Source organism: Chroicocephalus ridibundus, chromosome 1 (genome assembly GCF_963924245.1).
Source record: "Chroicocephalus ridibundus chromosome 1, bChrRid1.1, whole genome shotgun sequence".
Classification (NCBI taxonomy): Eukaryota; Metazoa; Chordata; class Aves; order Charadriiformes; family Laridae; genus Chroicocephalus; species Chroicocephalus ridibundus.
The window spans coordinates 1624855-1646360 of record NC_086284.1 but is presented as its reverse complement, the minus strand read 5'-3'; the positions used below and the strand labels follow the sequence as shown (position 1 = coordinate 1646360).

At 43.7% G+C, this 21506-nt stretch overlaps 1 protein-coding gene across 1 annotated transcript in view; it reads left to right on the top strand.

Moving 5' to 3' along the window:
* The window catches only part of TMEM135 (transmembrane protein 135), a 197047-nt gene that overhangs the window by 110644 nt on the left and 64897 nt on the right, over window positions 1-21506 (top strand). Inside the window, exon 6 of the mRNA XM_063325297.1 lies at window positions 15435-15481. Coding sequence (XP_063181367.1) covers window positions 15435-15481 — 47 coding nt within the window. The remainder of the gene's footprint in view (window positions 1-15434; window positions 15482-21506) is intronic.

The window sequence follows — 21506 nt, the reverse complement described above, 5'->3', positions numbered from 1 at the left end:
AAATAATTCCATCGCAGCACGAACTTCTTTGTTCAACAGATAACACAATCTCCGCTTTCGCCCCCTTCCCAGCAGGTCCGAGTATATGTCTTTCCTAGCACGCTCACGTAAAATGCTAGTTGTTAAGAGCCCTCCTCACCCCGAGGAGTTCACTGTACCTTGCGATGACAACTAGTGTCAGCCGTACGTTGTGGAGGCTCCGAGCTTGGGAAATGCGAGAGGCGTTTGAGTTTACCGTGCTGTTCCCCCCTCGTGTTCTCAAGGGGCTCTTACCCGCCAGGAAGCGCGTGTAGTTCGCGGGGTTATCGAAAATTCTGCCAAAGTAGTGGGGAGAGACAGAAACGTAAATAATTATAATCAATTTTCAATTTCTTTTTTCTTCGATTAGCAAACACCAAAATGCCATTGTGTATATATATATGTATATATATACATAACGGGCACAAACTTGAGCATAGGAAGTTCCACCTCAACACGAGGAGGAACTTCTTTGCTGTGAGGGTGGCAGAGCCCTGGCACAGGCTTCCCAGAGAGGTGGTGGAGTCTCCGTCTCTGGAGACATCCCAACCCCGCCTGGAGGCGTTCCTGTGCCACCTGCTCTGGGTGACCCTGCTCTGGCAGGGGGTGGGACTGGGTGATCTCCAGAGGGCCCTGCCAACCCCCACCACTCTGTGATTCTGTGTGATTCTGTAATTGTCAGCTACTCGTATATAATTTTAAAGAAAAGAAGTCGACAGTTCCTGAGCGCGTTCTTTAATGCCCATTTCCCCTGGCTGCAGTATTGGCTCCCTCAGCTCCCTCCTGCCCCTGCCTGCGTTCCACCAGCAGGACAGAGAGGGCAGCTGTGGGCTCAGGCGTGTGCAGCAGGGAATTTTTGAGGCTGAAAAATTAATATTTGTCTGTTGTAGCTAAATTACAGTAAGTTTAAGCATGCTAAAATTCCTAGTAATTTCTAAGTTTGTCTGTGTAACTTAGTCTAATTTTCAAATACACCGCTTAAAGTAATACTGAGGCAGTTGCCATGCTTGGAAAACCCTCCTATTTATTTCTGAATTCTGAAAATACGTTATTTGGTTCTGTTCCTTTAAACCTCTCCCTTTATGAGTTTTTAGTGCTTATCAGAATTTCATCGTGTTCTGATACTGTTTATAATTTTCACCAGTATGAATGATTACTGGATGCAGCGGCCTTCACGCCGCTGCCTTGCACAGCGTATTACGCGTGGAATATTATTTTAATACATATGCTTTGCAGGAAACAAAATTATTTCAACACCTGTAACCTTTTACAGACAAACGTCTCTTGCAGTTCCTTTTTGGATGCTAAGGTAATATCAAACCTTGTAATTCTTCAGTGATTACGAGCTCTGGAAGAAAAAGGGGCAAGCAGAAATCCTCACGGTGGAGGCGAAATCTTGGATGATATCCGTAACGTGAGCTAAGGAGTTGTGTTCAGAAGTCTAATACGAGACATCTGCACAGACTACTAAGAAAATTTATTGTTATTTTAGTATTTACTACATTTGTAATGCTCTTGTAGGATAGGTAACCAGATTTTTACATTTCAGCTTACATATGGATTTAATATTTAGAGATGTTAACATTTTTTGCAACGTTATATTTCAAGTATATTTCTAATTCTGCAATTTCAGTGTATCCTAATCTGAACGGTTCACAACTACCTCACGTTTATTCATCCAGGTTATAAAGATGGGAGGTTCCAGTCACGCTGGTTGAATTGGCTGCGTCGTTTGGAGTTTGCGGTGTGTAACAGGCTGCGACTCGATCTCGGCGTGGCTTAAACCGACGTAGGTTGGGGTGAAGCCCAGCTGCCTGCTCCTGCCCCCGTTCAGCCCCTGGGAGGGGGATGTAGTTGCTTTCAGATGGCTCCGGTCTATGGTGTGTTTTTCTGCGTGTCTCTGTGCCAGCAGAAGGCACGTGGCAGTAATCAGCAAAAAAAGAGGTCGGAGAGGAGGAGCGGCGGCGACGTGAATTGGCGTCGTCTAAAAGTAATCCATGAACCTCCAGCCTGAACATGGACGCGACCCAGTGACGGGCAAACCTGCACAGCAAAACGTGTAGCCGGCAAGAACTTCTCAGTTCATAGTATCGCAGAGAGTTTAGATGGAGATTTAAAGTGTAGGTTTTAAGCCTGGTTCAGTATAGCCCAGCGGTATAATGTAAAACCCTTTCCAGAGTTGCCTGTGAATATCCTGGACCCTGTAACTTACGTTAGCTATAAATAGATTTTTTTATATATATATAAAAATATCTGAAAATTTAAAATGATAGTAATTTCGGAGGTGCTTTGTAGTTCTGAAGTGAAGGAATACATAAACCAACAAGAACAGAGCTCTGTATAGCGTTTTAGCATATGGGGGGCCCGATTTCAATTAAACGGGCCTATTTCAGAGTATTTTACTCTGACGTAACATGGGGAATTTAAAGACAAGTGGAAAAGTTTACTCCTTGTGGATCATATATTTTACAGCTATTTCTGGCATAATTTAGGATAAAGTTGGATTTACATGTGGAGAAAATGCTAAAGTGTATTTTTCTTATCATTTAAAGGTTTTTGAGCATGTGTGTGTAGGTTTGGTGTTGTATTCAGAAACATCGCCTGTTACTTAGGGTGTTATTTGACAAAGTAGTTTTATTTTGTCTGGTTTTTTCTCAAGTCTAAACTGCATGTCTAAAATACATATGTTAACTAGCACTATATTCAGCACTTTTATTCAAAAATAGCAGACCAAAGGGAGGAGAGGACTTCCATGTGAAGTCAGAAAGTTCTTCTGGTGGGGGGGGTTCTGATTTTGGCCACTGCCCAGCACCCAGCGGCCAGTTTCCATGGATCTTGCAGGAATGTAATTCTTTTTGAGACGTGTAGCTTTGCTGAATTTGGTTGAAACCGGGCTCTAAGTTCTAGAGGTGCCGGCGAGGACTGACGGACAGGGAGCTCTGGGTTTCTGTAGGAAACAGAACTGAAGAGCATAGGAATGTTTTATTCTTTGTAAGTTTGCTAATTGCCCAGAGTTAACGTTTATAAATGTAGTGTCCTTGCCTGAGTCAGACTGGCATGCAAAATAATACGGGCAGTAGAAGAAACTAATTGGAAAGCTTTTTTGGTTTCCGGGATTAAGAAACGAGCATCACTTCCACCAGTGGGCGGAAGCCGGCAAGGACTGATTTTGTAGGAAACAAAATTTCAGCTTCAAGTGTTTGAGAGAATATTATTCCCCGATAAGAATCTATGCTAGTCAAAGTTAAGTAGGAACACCTTTGTATAACTTGAGGATGATGAAAAAAACACCAGAGAAAAGTTGCAGTTGTCCAGAACCTTGCATTTTAAGTACAGGAAATTTATAGCTGAAATCACACTGATAAGAAAACTGTGAATGTTAAGGGAAAGGAAAAACGAGGCCAGGCAACTAACTCATGCAAAAGATATGGTAAAATCAGGAATAAAAATTAGCATTGGTGTTTAGGAGTTACATGAGGGAATCGAATGAGAATTAGGTCAGTTTGATGACTTGATATCGTTGCACTCCTCATTACATTCACTCACAGTCATTCTGTGGTTGTGAATACCCTGAAAAGTTACGTTATGCTCAAAGACTTGTAAGGTGGGAAAGGTGGAATAGCTGCTAAATCCCTGTAGAAATACCAAAATACCCCCCCAAAACCAATCCAACACAAAATCAGCCTCAATTGTAGATACATGAAAGAATATCTCCATTTTTTTTGTCAGTCATTTAACAGAAACAGGGTGGGTGCAAACCGCACGGTCTGTGAAAGGGTTAATCATTGAGAGATTTTAGTCATTTACTGGGAATATTTGCGTCTGTAAAACCAGTAATGAATGCAAGTGGTTGCAAGATGAAGTTATTGTTCAGGAGTGCAAATCAGCTTTTGAAACCTGTTTGCATTCTGAATTTGCCTCCAACGTCTACTTGATTGAATTGCAATTTTAGTTCTTTGGCACTAGCCTAAACGGCGTGTTCTTGCACGAAGGGCACAGTGTAGATCTAGATTTGTTGCATTATGTCATGTCCTTTGTTCCAAGCAATTGGATATTTTTCTGTCTAATTTGTGTTAATTTGTCATTGATTTAGAAAAACCACTAGGCAAACGGATATGTCCTTTTAATAATTAAAGGGGAAAACGCTTCTTTTTTAAATGTAGCTCAGCACAGTGCAGTTCTGCAGAGTCTGCGTGCAAACGCAGTGTGCTAGGCTGTGCTAGGGTCTGCTGCTCCACCGGCTCGCGGAGGAGCTGAGGTTGGACGGCACCTCTGGAGTGCGGCTAGTCCAGCCTCGCTGCTCAAAGCACGGTTCAGCGGAGCAGGTTGCTTCAGGGCTTTGTCCCGTTGACTTCTGAGGACCTCCAAGAATGGAGGCTTCACTCAGCAACCCTTTCCAGTGCCTGACCACTCTCAGTCAAAAAGTTAGTTCTCAGATCCACTTGTGCCCATTGCCTCCTCTCCTGTTGCTGGGGGCCGCTGAGGAGTCCAGCTCAGCCTTCTTAGTTCCCCCCACCGGGATTTATTTATAGACACTGCTAAAATCCCCCCCGCCCCGGGTCTTCTCTTCTTCAGGCTGAACAACCCCAGTTATCTCGGCCTCTCCTCCAAGCCCTTGGTCATCCTTGCGGTCCTTTGCTGAATACTCTCTGGCATGTCCTTATATATATAAATTTGAATTTTCAGTCTCATGAAGCCTGTTCTTCTCACAGATGTTGCCTATTAAAGCATTAACTGTATTCATTCTCTTCGCACACAATATTTTTGGTGACGTATTGGTCAAGAACATACTCTCCTGGTTTTTGCTTCACGCCATAGTTTCGGAACACCCTTTGTTGGGAAGGAGGTTTATTTTGTTACGAGATCTCTGAAGAATTTGATCAAATGCCATAGGTTCCTGCACCAGTCTTTACCGCAATTAGCCTTGTACGAGTGGGAGACTGTTTATATCTGAAAGGCAGAGAAATTTGAACTATTTCAGTTTCCGAGTGCCTGAGCACCGTGAAGGATTACAAGCGACCGTGTGACTCCGCTTCGTGTCTAATCACTCTCACAGCGGGAAGGGATTGAGTTGTTCTTGCGTCCGGCCTTACTGCCCGTCTGTCTTACTCCTGGTTCTCGGGCAGAGACAACCTGGGTATTTAAACAGGGCTGGACGTACGCTTTTACTGAGTGATAAATGGTTTGGATTTATTTCATGGAGAATTTTCTAGATTCCCTGCTCTGAAAAGCTCTAAGAAGGCTCTCTCGTTCACAAGCAATAGGAAGCCTTTCAAGAGAGGGGATTTCTCTTTGATCTACTTGTTTTTCCCAATGAAAGACTTTCATTAGTCAAATTCTTGACTTCCAAAAAATTGTAGGGAAATTTTCTTTGTGGCAGCTTTCTTTGTGACTGTTGGAAAAATACGATCAATGTAACTGCAACTAGAAATGAACTATAAAATCTGCCGAATGGCTGTTAGTTAGTGTCTTAAAACACAATAATGAAAATAAAGGTTTCAAAAGTCATCAAAGTTCACGTCTGCCCAGGCAGGCCTAATGTAGCAAGACTTGTCCTGCTGAGGACGTGCTGATTTTCTCAAGAGGCCTCCAAAAACAAAGCAAATCTAGAAAACAAAAAAGCCCCCAAACCTCCAACTGTCTGAGTAATAAAGTCGTGACTGGGGGGCTTAAAGCTGAGCTATGTCAGGAAATGTGAAATGAGCTGAAAATGGGGCAGTGTCACGTTTAATACTTTTCTTGTGGTGTGTAAACCAAGAATTTACCACGTCTCATGGCAAAAATGTTCTCTTACAGGGGCTTGTCACTGAAGCTGTTAGTTTTTCCCTTATTGCTCAGAATTCCAAGTGTAACCTTTCAATTGCAATCCATGTGACGGTGTTTTTGCTAATGTTTGAGTGTACCAATGCCATGTATCAAGGTGCAGTTTTAGGAGATGGGGCCCCGATGGTGCGGGGCAGGGCGTGCTGTGAGCAGAACACACACCTCAGGTGGGAACGAGCTGCAGGAGCAGCGGGCGTGATCCTCCTAACGAACCACAGCAAACCTCTAGCTGTTACGCTCTTCCCCCCTGCCCCCGGTAAAGGCAAAATAAGGAAAAGAAAAAGCTGCTACAAATAACTTTTGTTGAAGAAGATACATCTAAATGTTATTTTCAGAATCGCAGAATTGTCTAGGTTGGAAGGGACCTTTAAGATCATCTAGTCCAACCATCAAGCCAACTCTGACAAACCCACCACTAAACCATGTCCCCCAGCACCACGTCTGCGCGTCTTTTAAACCCCTCCAGGGATGGTGAGTCCACCACTTCCCTGGGCAGCCTGGTCCAATGCTTGACAACCCTTTCACTGAAGAAATTTTCCTAATATCCATCCTAAACCTCCCCTGGTGCAACTGGAGGCCGTTTCCTCTTGTCCCATCACCTGTCACTTGAGAGAAGAGCCCAACCCCCCCTGGCTCCCCCCTCCTTTCAGGGAGCTGCAGAGAGCGAGAAGGTCTCCCCTCAGCCTCCTCTTCTCCAGGCTGAACACCCCCAGCTCCCTCAGCCGCTCCTCACCAGACTTGTGCTCCAGACCCCTCACCAGCTCCGGTGCCCTTCTCTGGACACGCTCCAGCTCCTCAATGTCCTTCTTGGCGTGAGGGGCCCAAAACTGGACACAGCACTCGAGGTATATAAAGATAGATTATATAATCTTGATTTACATATATAAATATTCAAGACTATAAAAATGATGCTTACACCCCCCTCCTCCTTGATTCTGATGCAGTATCTTGCTGGTCAGTGGAGATGTGTCTGGCTTCAGTTAATTTTGGGGCGTTTCGTATTAGTCCTACTACTGAGTAGTAATAACTTAAGAATGAGCTGTCTCTAAGGAAGCATCGTGTCTTTCAATTCTCTTTATCCCCTTTAAATGTAGGTCACACACGTGATACTCTATGTGTCACCGTACTGAGCAGTTAAGTCCATACTGTTATCCAACCAGATGTGTGGGGAAAAAAAAAATATTGCTGAATTTAAGTGCACCTTATAATACGGGAGAAAAAAACCAAAAACCACGTGATTTAAAAAAACTCGTTATCTTTAGAATATTTATTGCTATCCATTCTGAGTATTTCGTTTCAGGAAGGCATGTTCTTGTTCGTGTGATATGTTGGCTGGAGTTTCCTCCTGCTCTTTTCTTCCTCTTGTAGTTATTATTACGAAGCCAGACGAGTATTATTTTTTAAGTCAGGAAAGAACAACCCTCCCAAATAATTTGATGTCTCTGCAGCCCTAAGGTATTGCACTCACTTTCTATGCATGTATATTTTTGTGCGTGTGCTTTTTGCTAGTTGGATACTGTTGGAAATGAGAAGGCGGCTGTGTGGCAGCCTGACAGAACGATGGTTTTACAGCTGATAATGGAGGGGTCATCTTCTGTAGCCTGGGATGGGACTTGGATACAGGGAGTACCAGAAGATACAGAACAGGACTGGGGGAGTGTCATAGAATCATGGGATCATCATGGGTGGAAAGGACCTCTGAGATCGTCGAGTCCAACCATACGCACACAAAAAACCCCTACAACCCCACTGCTCGGTGTGGGAGCCGCCTGCCAGTTGTGTTTCAAAGGGTTTTGATTAGTTTGGGAAATGAGCCCGGACCAGCTCTTCCAATGGGATCTACTGTAAAACAGCTCTCCTTCACTTTTTGAGAGAGGTGCAAAGGTGCTGCTGTTTCATTGATCAGTTGCTTCTTTTGTACCTCAGTCTCTCGAGTGTTATGCAGCGGACTCTCGTCAGGAGCTTCACGAAGGGCTGTTCCGTGGCTCCGTTACAGTGTGGTTTTGATTTGTTTGCTGTGGTTAAGATAATACGAAAAACAGGGGAAGAGACTTGACAAGTGTTTTTCGAGATAACAAATGAAGGGTGCTGAAGTATTTAACTTGTATGTGTACATATGGAATTTGTGAACTAGAAAATCAATGCTTTAATTTTCTCTTTTATTTTTTCATGCTCTTCCGAGACTGGCAGGTGCTCCCCGTCTGGGCTCAGTCACCTTCTACACTTGCCAATTGCAGTCGTCTAATCGCGATCAAACAACAGGGCTTTAACATGAGTCTCTATAATCTCGTGTTTAATAACACATACTAGTGTTTCTTTTGATCTTATCAGTCTGGAGATTGCTTGAGGCTTGCTGGCAGAAAAAACCCCAAACTCGGAGGCTCTAACAGCTGAAGTGGTGTAGGTGGAGCTAAATTGGCCAAGTGCCCGATGAGGATCTGACTAATTGTTTCCTACGTTTTCATGAAGCCTGTCGATTTTAGAGCAGCAGCGACCTTGCATTGCTTCAGAAGTTACCTAATATGAACTAGAAAAATAATCGTTAACCACTATAAAATTCTAGAAAATGTTACGCTTTTCAACCATCTATTTATTATTGTAAAAGAGCAGCACATCAGTTTTGTACAGACAGTTCGTGATTAGGACACGACAGTTTGCGTTGATGGAATGTGCAGGTATAAAGAGACATTCCACGCACACCGATTTCCTCGATCCTGCAGTATAAGGCCATCACATTAGTCTGCATGCCTGTTTCTGTTATTTTTATTATTCTTAGAAAGGAGCTTGCTTAAGAGATGATCTTAGGGATAAGAGCTGTAGAAAGCATTTTTATTGGAGCAATAACATGTCTTGAAATAAAATTCAGGAACCGCAAGCAACAGTTGACGAATTTCGGCAATTGCGCAATATATAATTACAGTGCTGTTTGTGTAGCTCCGTGGATTGATGGTTACAGCTAAGCGGGTTTTTTTATTAGACCAATTAATATGCATGGAAAAAAAAAAACCAGAATGGCTTTTGGACACAAAAAAATCCTTCCCTCTGTTTGTAAATCTGAAGAATGGATTACGTACTCAGAAAGCCGACGGGACATCTCCCTTCCTCCCCGGCACCGTTAGCCGATCTAACAGAAGCTAGTACAAGTACCGTACTCCTGTTCAGCTCGGCCTGCGAAGCTGGAAGGGGGCTGGTATCAGCAGAGACAGCGGCGAGCCCTTCTGTGCATAAAGGGCTTGTTTCGAGGGTTAAAAAAACCTGTGAAATAGTTCTTTTTTTTCTGGATCGTGTGTTTTAAGGGTAAAAATCTGTGATCACTACACAAAGCTGCTGGTTATATGTGTATAGATCGCAAAATGCTTGTAAAACTGAATCTGTATTAAAAAGCAGTCCTTGAGAAAGCAAGCACGTACTGGTGTTAAAGCAAGCACGTACTGGTGTTAAAGCAAGCACGTACTGGTGTTAAAGCAAGCACGTACTGGTGTTAAATCCGTCTTGCTGTGGCCATACCTGTAGAAATATCCATTAGCGATCGATTTAAAAAGGTATAATGGTAAGTCCACTTTCTCTTTTTTATAACTTTGAGAAGAAGTTGGCTGAAGCAGTAACTATTGGAGGGACTTCCTTTAGTTGGGTTTTTAATTTTCCGTGATTATTACCGATGAAAGTTCCCTCAGGCAGACCTTAGCTGGCAGCTCTTGCTTCTGCAGCACACAGCCTTCAGGAACCGCGAGCAGTGGCTTTATGTTTTCCACCATCCGGTGTAGACATAGTTCTCACAGACATTGCGAAGTGGTTGACCAAGAAGGTGGTGGTTTTCAGGCGTTGGGAATATGCTTGAAGTTGAGTGTTGATGTGCCAGGGGTTGAAACTGCATGAGGTCTTCTCTGAGCCGGGTTCGACACCCCTCGGTGTTGAACTGTAGCTCCGACACTCCAAATGCTTCCGCTGTCACCGATCTGTCCCTTCGCCCTCCTCCTGTCCTCATTTACAGAGATTACGTGTATCTTCAGGGCTTTTTTTCTTTTTAATTGCAAGGTCTGTGTTACTTTATCCCAGGCTTCAGCCCCGCGGTTCATTCTGACAGCATGGAAGAACCAGCAGCCCCATCAGAGACTTTTTTACCCCAGGAAATCGGACTATAATGAAAATGCTTAAGGAAAATACACATAGCCTTGGCATTAGCTAGTATGCAGGAAAATTCAGAATACATGAGACTGGGGAGTAGTTTTAATGGTTTTATCAGGGTTATTTCTCCTTTCTCTGGTCCAAGACTTCTATCTGGCTCCGAGGGCGAGTCGTCTGTGAGCTGGGGCTGCTGGGGCTGGTTACCGGGACTGCTGGGGCTGGTTACCGGGACTGCTGGGGCTGGTTACTGGGACTGCTGGGGTTGGTTACCGGGACTGCTGGCATTGGTTACTGGGACTGCTGGGGCTGGTTACCAGGACTGCTGGCGTTGGTTACTGGGGCTGCTGGGGCTGGTTACCAGGACTGCTGGCGTTGGTTACTGGGGCTGCTGGCGTTGGTTACCGGAACTGCTGGGGCTGGTTACCGGGGCTGCTGGGGCTGGTTACTGGGGCTACTGGCATGGGTTACCGGGACTGCTGGGGTTGGTTACCGTGACTGCTGGGGTTGGTTACCGGGGTTGCTGGGGTTACTGGGACTGATGGCGTTGGTTACCGGGGCTGCTGGCGTTGGTTACCGGGGCTGCTGGCGTTGGTTACTGGGACTGCTGGGGCTGGTTACCGGGACTGCTGGGGTTGGTTACCGGGACTGCTGGGGCTGGTTACCAGGACTGCTGGCGTTGGTTACCGGGGCTGCTGGGGTTACTGGGACTGATGGCGTTACTGGGGCTGCTGGCGTTGGTTACCGGGACTGATGGGGTTGGTTACGGGACCTGCTGGCGTTGGTTACCAGGGCTGCTGGGGTTGGTTACGGGAGCTGCTGGCGTTGGTTACTGGGACTGCTGGCGTTGGTTACCGGGGCTGCTGGGGTTACTGGGACTGATGGCGTTACCGGAGCTGCTGGCGTTGGTTACCGGGACTGATGGGGTTACCGGGGCTGCTGGTAACTGCTTTCAGTCAGAGCTTTGTGTTTGTGCTCAGAACTGGGAACTGCTGAATGTCGCTTCGTGACACTGTTTGTACGAGGGCCCAGCTTTCTTGAAAAATAAAAAATAAAAGATATTATCTTTGTCAGCCAACAGAGATCTGGAAAAAAAATAGGAAAAAAATACTGCCTCAGTTTTGTCATCATCTTCCGGCTTTATTTATTAAGGTTTAGTATAGTACAACAAAGTATAATGTAATCAATTAAATTACAGCGCGTACCTTACACATGGAATATGCTAACCTGCCCTGGAGCGCAGGGCTTTTTCCTTTGACCTGGGTGCATCTCTTTAAAAACGTTGAAATATTTAGGACGTGTCATTCTTGTTAGAAACACGGAGGTTGTCCGCTTGTTGCATCTGTTCCTGCAGCTGGAAAGTTTCAAGGTCTGTGTGTTGCCAAGCACAATTTGTTGACCTTGTATCGTAAATCAAAAACTGGTGGACTCCGCAAGAAACATCTCAAATGAGATGTCCAGCTCACTAGACTTTAAGGCTTAAATTCACTTCACATTTAGAATTACATTTCTGTAGGCCTTGGTCTTTTTTCTTTTTTAGTATAGTTATTTTTAAATCTAAAATAGGTATTGCTATTATTATTGCTATTATTGCTAAAATATTGTACTGAGGATGCTACAAAAAATTCTATAGGCTAGGGGAAAGTTGAAAAAAAAGGCTTATTTTGAAAGTAGCTTAATTTTGGAGCATGGTGACCATTTGCCTTCTGTTTCTTGGTGCCGTGGTAAGACGGCAGTCAGTGGGCTTTCCACGCTGGCCCGTGCACTCTGTGTAAAACGCCCTGGTTTAGCTGCACTGTCCTTCAGTCGTGTACGAGAGCGTGTCCAACGCCCGGAGCTTTGCTAGGAGGTGTTTGCCTCTGCTGATTCTAAACACCTCCGATAAAGGAGCTTCCACAGTCTCACAGGCAGCTATTTCCAGTGTGTCACTACCCCGTAGAGAGGCCTCTTCCCAATTCCTAACCTAAGTTGTCTTCGCTGTAGATTTAGCCCTGTCTTCCTCCCCCTGTACTCGAGAGGCAGATTTGTCAGTATATGATAATTAAATGAAAATAGTTGTCACGTTTGTCACTAGCTACCTCTTCCTTAGTTTAACGTGTTTCGCACCAGCCGTACGCCACACGCCGGGTATTTTCACCGTGCTCTTCTGGGCTGTCTCGTTTTGTCTATGCTTTTCTTTACCAGTAGTGGTTGTCGCTCGCACCGGGTCATGAGTGCAACACACTGCCATGTTTTGCCTCCTCTGCTTCTGAAAGAGCCTGTAGTATTTTGCAGCGCTTTCCGCGGCATTGCATTGCTGGTGCCTGTTTACTTGTGACCTGTGGAACTTGTCGTACTCTTGTACTCCCTCTGCAGTTGTTTCTTGTCATGGTTTTTATGTATGTGATTTCTCCTGCCAGCTACTTCCTACTTGTTCTTATTGAATTTCATCCTGTTGGCTTAGGGCAATTCAGTGGCTTTGTGTGAAGACATGACCTCTAAAGGGTTCTGTCAATTTGTGACATAATCTCTGCTCCATCATTCAAATCACTACAAAACCTCTTTGGCGGCCTCAGTTAAAATGCCTTTTAGTTTGATAATGAACTGGTAATTATTGGCTTTGTCCCCTGTAGTGTTCCTGAGCAGCTCTGTGCCCACTTAATTAATGTATGCGACTGCCACAAAGGTGCATTAAAGTTCAGGTAAATTACACCTGCTCTTTTTCTTAAAACATCTGTCAAAGAAGAAAATTACAATAGTTTTAATTAACTTGTTTATTGTGTTGATTGTTTCTTGTGGTCTTGTTATCTAGATGTTTATAAACTGACTCTTTCAAATAATTTATTCTAGTATAGTTGTGGGTGTTAGAAGTGGCCTGGTTGACAGGCTAATGTTCCCTGAACTTCTCATTTACAATAATTGGTACCAGCTTCCTCTTTTCCACTTGGCCAAGGTCTTCCACATCTTTTTTTGTTATTATTATTGTTTTCAAAGAATATTTGTAAGTTCTGGGAGACATCTGATAATTCTAGAGGTAGATTAAGCAAGTTCTTTAAATTGCCCAGATTTTGCCAAACGGAATACAGATTATAGACAAATTGATGATAGGTGGATGATGAGGTGGACTGAAAACCGTCTGGGCTGAACCGACAGGCTTGAAGGGTTGTCAGCAGCAGCACAAAGTCCATCGGGAAGCCAGTCAATGGTGGTTTTACGCCAGGGGCCCATACATAGCATCAGGGGTCAGTAGCATCTTCATTAGTGACCTGGATGAGTGGACAGGAGGCTGCACCCTCAGTAGGCTTGCAGGTGATACCAAAGTGGGAGGAGTTGGTTGTGCTGCCATCCAGAGGAACCTCAACAGGCTGGAGAAATGGGCCGACGGGAACCTCATGAGGTTCAACAAAGGGAAGCGCCAAGTCCTGCCCCTGGGGAGGAGTAACCCCAGGCACCAGTACATGCTGGGGGCATCTGGAAAGCAGCTTTGCAGAAAAGAACTTGGGGGTCCTGGTGGACACCAAGCTGAACGTGAGCCAACAAGGGGCCCTTCCAGCAATGGAGGCCACCAGCCTCTTGGCTGCATTAGAGAAGCATTGCCAGCAGATCAAGCGAGGTGGTTCTTTCCCTCTCAGCCCCGGTGACACGCGTCGTGGGGTTGTGTCCAGTGCTGGGTTTCCCAGTATGAGACAGACATGGACATACTGGAGTGAAGGGTCATTAGGATGATGTAGGACTTGGAGCATCTCTCATACATGGAGAAGCTGAGAGCTGGGGTGCTTTAGCCTGGAGGAGAGCTCAGAGGGGATCGTAATGACGTGCATAAGTACTTGTTAGGTTGTTATCAAACTTATTTAAAAAAAACGTAAAAAAGGAATAAAAGAAAAAAGGGCACGAAAGAGAGACTGCTTAGCGAAGTGTTTCCACTATGCACAGTGAAGTGGGCGTTTCTAATACGCAAAGGCATGCCGTTTTGTTTTTCTCTCCCCCAGAAAACTGGTTCTTTGCCATTTCTCACTTATTTCTCAATATCATTGCTCGGGGCGTCAAGGCTTCTTGTCCCTTCTGTCTCCCAGAAATGGCATCCAAGGAAATGGTGGCTGTTGTTTGAATGGTTAAATATGGCTTGAACTTTGGTAGGTGTTTTTAAGTAGAACTTGGGTTTAAATGTAATCTGCTTTTGCTGCTAGTTTGCTCTGAAATATATCATTGTATTCACTTTACCGTAATGATTTAATATAAAATTATTTCAGATGTTCACATTTTTGATGCAGAATAATAAAATGCGATAGTACTGGTGAAGGAAAATTAAATAAAACGGGTAGTTCATACAGTAAACATTTTAATGTCTGTGTGACATAATTTTAAGTCACACGCCAGAGGACTTAGGAAAGGGAAATGGTCTCATTGTAAGATTTTTTTCTCTGAGAGTCATTGTAAACTTTTCCTATTCAAATTCTTATCACACCTTCTGATCTCGATCAGCACAGCAGCCTACTGTTCTGCGCGTTTAGCACTCAAATATGCGCTGCTGCCACCATTCCCATTTCTTACCAGTTAAGCTATGTGTATCTGATCGTGATCAAAACTTCTTGAACCCTGGAAAATAAGTGCAAGTGTTTTCTATACCATTTTCAGTGTTTCTGTAAGGTTTTTGCCTCCCGAGTGATGGTATGAATATGGACGGGTGTATCTAGAACAAAAGAGCAGTTGCTCACTCTCGAGCTTCATCTGGCAAAGTCGACGTGGGTGAAGGCAGGCTGTGAACGTGAAGCACGGTGTGGCAGTTTCTGAACCAGCTGTGCGTACGAGCGGTTCTGCAGTCAGGGTGCCGCGGCTTGTTGTTCTCTCAAGGAGGATGGCTTCATCCTCTCGGCCCTCTTCTGCTCCTGGCACTCATTCCCCCTCCTCCCTTTTCGCTTCTGCCTGCCCTGACGATTTTACACCCTTCCAGTCATTTTCTTATCACACCAAATGGGCAGAAAACTCTCCAAAGTTGTGATTTACTTTTTTTTCCTCCTCGAGTTAGTTTTCGTCAGCATTTTGGAGTGACTGTGCGGGTGGTAAGGAGGAGGTAAGAGCACTGAGCCCCAGCAGAGAAGTAGGACGTTCCCCTCTCGGTGCGGGGGAGCTGCTAAATTGGCTCCTTTATCATCTAGAGCAAGACTGCGTTATTTCATTCTATTGCGTTTTTTGGGGTTTTTTTAATATTTATTATTTTATTCCAGACTACTTATGGCATCATTTGCTCTGTTTGTTGCCCCACTGCCCTGGCTTGGATTTCATATGTTCTTTTGGCTTCCACAGGGACGACTCGAAGCCCACTAGAAACAGGAGAATCCTTTTTGGTGGATTGAGACAAGTTTTCATTCCGGCTTGTCAGGCATATAAATAAAGTGTGACTTTTAAAGTAACAGTTGTAAAACCTTGACGATCCAGAACATGCAGTTGTAGTGGGATGTTTAATGTAGTAACACTCTTTCTCCTTCTTGTAGGTCCTTTTGTTCTGCATCACAGCTGCTCTGTTCATGTTCTTTTTCAGGTATGTTGCTAGTATATCTATTTATGTTTGTAAAGATTATTTTAAACGGGGTTTCTAAGAGCTTACATGATTTTTGTTATTCATCTGGAAACTTGTATGTTCTCAACTCAAGCTCTCCGAATTGAGCGGAGTGCTTCTGTGGCATTAAAAACCCAGTGCTGTGAACATAATTAGGCTAAAAAGGGAAATGCTGAGTTAAATGCTTTAAATCTGGAGATTATACTGACTACTTAAGGAGCCTCCTCTCATCTCATAATTAAGACCCTGGAGATCTAATATTACATAGTATGAAAACGGCTGAAATGATGCTTTTCATGTAAGTTCTTAAATAGCTTACGTCAGGGAGGATAACGGTTTGTCTTCTGCTGAAAACAGAGGAGACAGGAAAATGAGATTTTACAGTCTTAAATAATAGCGAATATTCAACACATGCAGGTGCAACTTCCTTTTAATTATTCATAAGTTATCGGTAGTAATCCATTTTTAATTTTTGTTAATTTTTCACAAGTTATCGGTCGTCATCCATTTTTAAAACATAAAGTAGTGGGATCGGATGAGACACTCATTTGAATAACTTTTCTCTCTCTTGGTTTGCAAGATGTATGTAATAAGTCATTTACCTTGTCATTGCTTCCCTCTTAAACACCAGACCTCTCAAATTTTCTGTATTATATCTCAAGCTGGAAAGTTGCTTGCTGAAGTAACCTTTGACTCCAGCCCTTTGACTTAGACTTTTCTGTGGCACGTAGCCATCTATGGCTCTTCAAGCCGTGTGATCCCCTGGTAATTGCAAAACTCTGGAAGCTGCAGCTGGTTTTTTCGTAATTCCATTACTTACGAATTACTTACGGATATTGGCCAAGAACAGTCCGTGGATAAGGGAAAGCCGTTAATTTAAAGGATTCGAAGAAGCATTCCTCCTTTCATCTACCACCCATTAAGACCCTTGTATTGGCAGTCGTCTTGTTTTATTTCCTTCTGCTTCCCGGAGTCATGGCACAGCAACCTCGGAGAATTTGACTTGGAAGGTTGAAGTTAGACACCTGTCTGTATGAACGCTGGTTAAACCAACCCAAAACGCTAAAATGCTGGTCAAAGCAAGAAATGTGTGATTTTGGAGGAAGCTAATTGTCTCCTGTTTATGTCTTTGGTAATGGAGCGGTGTTTTAGAGACAACCTGGAAGTTAAATGAGGACTGACCGGAGCCCGGAGGTGTTTGGTGAATTCCTCCCTGACCTGACACAGCAGCACTGACAGTTGAATGGGCTCCAAACCACTTTCTCTTCTAAAATTAGTCTCTCCGTGCCAGGCTTGATGGTCGTCCGGTTGAGCAATCAGCAGCAACATTTAATTCCTTTGTCTCTGGTGTTGTAACACCAGAATTAAAAGAGAGGACCAGGAGGTTATAGGTCCAGTAGTTTAATTCTCAGAAGGAAAAAAAAAATCAAAATAGTTTTTTTTGTTTGTAAACATGAACAAATACAGTAAATCAAAGAAGATTTATCAAAAAATAGTTAGCACAGAGCAACTTGTTTTCTTCTTTCTTTCTGAGTGTAATTGGTTTTGTGGTTAGAACTGCTTCCCAGTGGTTCCTGTGGTACTTTCCTGAAGTACCGAGGTACAGACGGTCTGTGTGAAAATACCTTTGGGTAAGCACAGAACACCCAGGATAATACGTGGACGGAGTTATCGGCAGGGTGCCACTGTCGGCCAGAGGATGTATTGACTGCGTTGACAAGCACCCGCTCAGGCCCTCCTTTGTTTAGTATTTTTATATTTAAATAACGACGAAGATAACGGTGAAAGTGGTTGTTACATGTGCAGGTAAAACTGCTGGCTGGGAAGTGCAGTTGCTTTGCAGAACAGGGTTGGAATTCAGTCGCGAAGCTGTAAAGCGGGTTGGTCGTGCCGGGGCTGCGGGGACACGGTTGCAGGTAAGGAGCGGTGGGGAATCAAAGGGTTCGGGAGCAGTTCACTGGAAAACACCCACCAGTAACCGTCGCACACTGACAGCTGAGTGTAAGCCGACAACGTCACACTCCCGTAACACGGGAAACGCCGTGATGGGATGCGTAGAGCTTGAGAGGTACATAAAATCGTCTTTTTGTTGTACTTAAAGTTTAAGAAGTCCTCAGTGCATTTTTGTGTCCTGTTTGATTATTACACGCTAAGAAGAGTACAGAAGAGGCAGAGAAACCTCAGAGTTTTTCCTCCAGTGATCTGGAGTTTGGAAAACGTGGTTTATTTAAAAAGGATGGATTGCGGTTGTTTACTTTTTAAAAAAAAATAAATAAGGGATGGAATAACTGTCTCCATGTGCTTACAAGACTGCTGAAAAGAGGAAGAGAATAAATAGTCTGTTCTCACCGGCTGTGATAGAAAGGATAAGAGATAACACAGGAAGACATTTCTTCTTACGGTAATAAATTGCAGCATGGATGAGCTCACTTAGACAGTGAGGCAGGAAATCTTAAGAAAGAAGCAGAGAAAAGACTCCCTGGCGAGGCTACGGATTATCTATCTTTCCAGATCCGTAGGAACAGATTGTGTATAATACAGGTATTACCACTTAGGGAAAGGAATATTGGACTTCCTCAGTCTCCTCCACTTTTTGATGCGCATCAGTGACTGTCACACTGTGAAATATCACGTGGAATAAGCTATCAAAGACAGTGGCCAGTGAAGTCTTTGGAGGAGGAGAACCTCGCCGTGCATTGTTGAATGCAACTTGCAAGGTGTACCTGGAAAAAATGCCAAATTACAGCTGGGTGCTGTAGAAATTGCCATGTCTTGTAAAATGTATGGAGTGGGGACAGGAGGGCAGGGAACACGTCAGCAGTCCAGGGGCATCTCTGAAAATTCATAGAGGGAGAAATGTGACTCTTCTACCACACTGAATTAAAGTGTTCTTCCAGGATATCTAGTCGTGGAAATTTAGTAGGAGAGGAACAGCTACCCAGGGAGAAGACAGACGAGGTCGCTCCATCAGTCCTCAAAGTTTTTGTTGAGTTTGTCTGGACTGGGATTGTGAGTTGGTCGTTGTCTTACCCTATATGTTAATTCATCATTGATTCCTTTCCGTAAGATTTTGGACAACCCCCGGAGGAATCCTCTGTGGATCTGTCCAGAGCCCAGAGGGAGGCAATCTTCCCGTCTCCATTGTTATCTAAAACAGAAAAGAATCGGGAGAGTTGCTAAACTGCATTTCCTCTGTTTGATGACTCAAAATCACTTCTTCCTTTTCCTAATCATAAGCGGATCAAACTGACAAAATCGTACTAGAATTACAGTACCTTCGGAAAAGTCTCAGAAGAATACCTTATTCAAAGTCAGATCTGCTTGGCTTGTAGAATATTTTCCCATCGACTGTGAAATGCTGTTCACGGCATACAAGCATTTATTGACGCTCTCAGAGGTGGCTTTTTGTCCTCTCCATCCCGCCACAATGTTCTAACAGGTGCTGAGAGCAGTAGCACTTCTGGTCACCAAGATCATATGTAAACCCTTTCGTCATTAGAGATAATTTCTAAACGGTGTAATCTGAAGCTTAAAACCCTTCTGAAACGAGACTTAATGTCAGCATAGCTACCAAAATACGAGAGACGCTTGAGAGTCAAATGACACAAGGAATAAAAGCGAAGTAGTCTTTATTTTCTGGGTTCCTATAAATTGCCTTACCTGAGGTTATTGTTAAGTTTTCTGAACTTAAAAGTGATTGATGTCCCCAGTCGGTCGCTCTGGTTGGCACCAGCATTCCTGGTGGCTCCAGGGTTAACTGGATGTAGCCGCTGGTTTTGCTCTGTGTAGTTTTGAGCTGGAGCGTTTTCCTTGCAGAGCTCGTACCGCCATGCGCAGTCGCTGCCATTGGGGTGGCGATTGGGGTGGGCCTGTGAAACAGAGATGCTCTTCGGCATTCACGTGGACTTTCGTCGTTTTAAAGTGAGTGCGTACCAGCGTGAGCTTTGCTGAGCCTAGGAGATGAAGAGCAATTTGGGTCGGAAAGTTCAAAACTGTCGTCTTCGTGGCAGAATGAAGGTATATTCTGTATATCCCACAACTTTCAGGATGTCTTTCAGGTTGCCATGTTAAGTTGAGCTTGCTCGGTGTTGCTTCTGGAAGGCAAGCGCTCTGGTTTACAGTTACCCACTAAAAGAGAACAAAACCAATATGGCACAAGACTGTAACACGATGGTACCTCTCCCTTGGTGTGGGTGTTCTCCTACCCACACCGTTAGGAAATAGGGCTGCAACAGGTGTATGACTCCTGGTCTGTGGAAGTATAGGCAAGTTCTTCTCGATTTCTTTGAGTTGTTTCCTTTTCTAGAATAACGAATTTTCTCATCGTAATGTCTCTCTTGAATTGTTTTCAAAACAAATTCTGTGCTGGTCCTTTGGCCAGGCAGTTGTAATTCGCTGATGTTTCTCTCTGATTGCCAACCCCATCAACGCATCTGATCTCTGCCTCCAAAGCAGGAGGAAGGTTCAGAAGCCTCTGTAATGGATCTGAGGAGTTCGTTATTAAAAAAAAATGGAAGTATTCAGGTAATCTTCCTATCATTTGGTAAATAAAAGGTTTCTCCAATTGTAAAATGAATGCCTTTTACTCTCTGTTGGAAGGCTTTGTCCTCACATCGTGTTGACTTGCTACCCCTGCTCCTCCCAGCCCATCCCCATGGCAGATGTTCTGCGCTAGTTGAAAGCTTTGTCAAGCAGCCTTGATATTTATCCCTGGGGTTTCCCCCAAATTCTGTTGGACTGTTCAAACGTTATTGCATCTGCTACGGGACAACAAGACGAAGAAGGCGCCAAATCTCAAGAGCTAAGAAGGGAGGTTACAGAACGTGGTAGAAGAAAAACCAGGAATAGTTACTGCAGAATAGGTAACGTGAGAAGAAGGGAGTCAGAATGAAAGGTAAATTCAGAAGAGCAATAGAGAAGGGAAGACAGTAGGAACAGGGAAGGAGAGAGTGATGAAGAGGGGGAAAAAATAAGATCAAGTCAGCAGACAGGAGAAAAAATAGAAGAAAATACTAGGAAAATAGCAGCTGCAATGCAGATGATAGGTTTACAAGCAGCAATGTTATATTTACAGACAGAGGAAGCATATTTTAGTGTCTCTTTTTTTTTCTTCCCTTTTTTTTTTTCTTTTTTCCATCCTCTTTTTCTGGTTCTTTTCTGCTAACTTATGCCTCTGTTTTGTCTCAGAGTGCTCTGCTCAGCTGCAGTGGAAGTGATGAAATGATGCGTCACGCACTCGTGGATAACTGTGGTGTACGGTAACTTGGGTAGTGCCGTCTCCATAAGGTGTGTTTAATGCACCCGTGTAGGTAACCACAGTTGAAACAGGATTCTTTCCCTTTCCACCTTTTTTTTTCCTCAAAAACTTACGTACAGAAGTGTGTCTGGAGAGAGGAACATTCCCATATCTTTAGGAATTCCTTTTCCAGTGACACTGAGCTCCACTGGGAACTTAATACTCATCACTTCCTCAAAAAAATGTCGCTTGTCATGTCATATGGTGTCATGTGTGATTTGGTTACAAATGCACCGTTTTTTGAAGTGTCTTGATACAAAAGCACACTTCTCTTTAATGCTTCTATTTAAAAAAAAAAATAAAATTGCAGTTTGCATGGAATTAAGGTTATGGGAGGAAAGTTTTTGATTATACCATGACTTCATGTCATCTTATTTCAGTTCAAATAATTCATGGTACTTTCTGTCCAGAATACTGATTCAGAATAATTGAATAGAGTAAAATGAACAAGCAGCAGAAATCTCATATGCATAAAATAAATATTTGTAAAATACAGTTTAATTAATGTTATTTTAGTAGCAGTTTTATGTTGAGTTTTACAGTGGGGTTTTTTGGAAGGGTGATGCAGTGGTGGTGCGTATTTGAAGAAATCCACGTAATAGAAAACTTGCAATCTCCGCACAATAAATGAACACCTACATATAAATCCGAGCCACATAAATTTAGGAAATCCAGCAATTTGTGTGAATACGTGTTGGCAGACGACGGCAC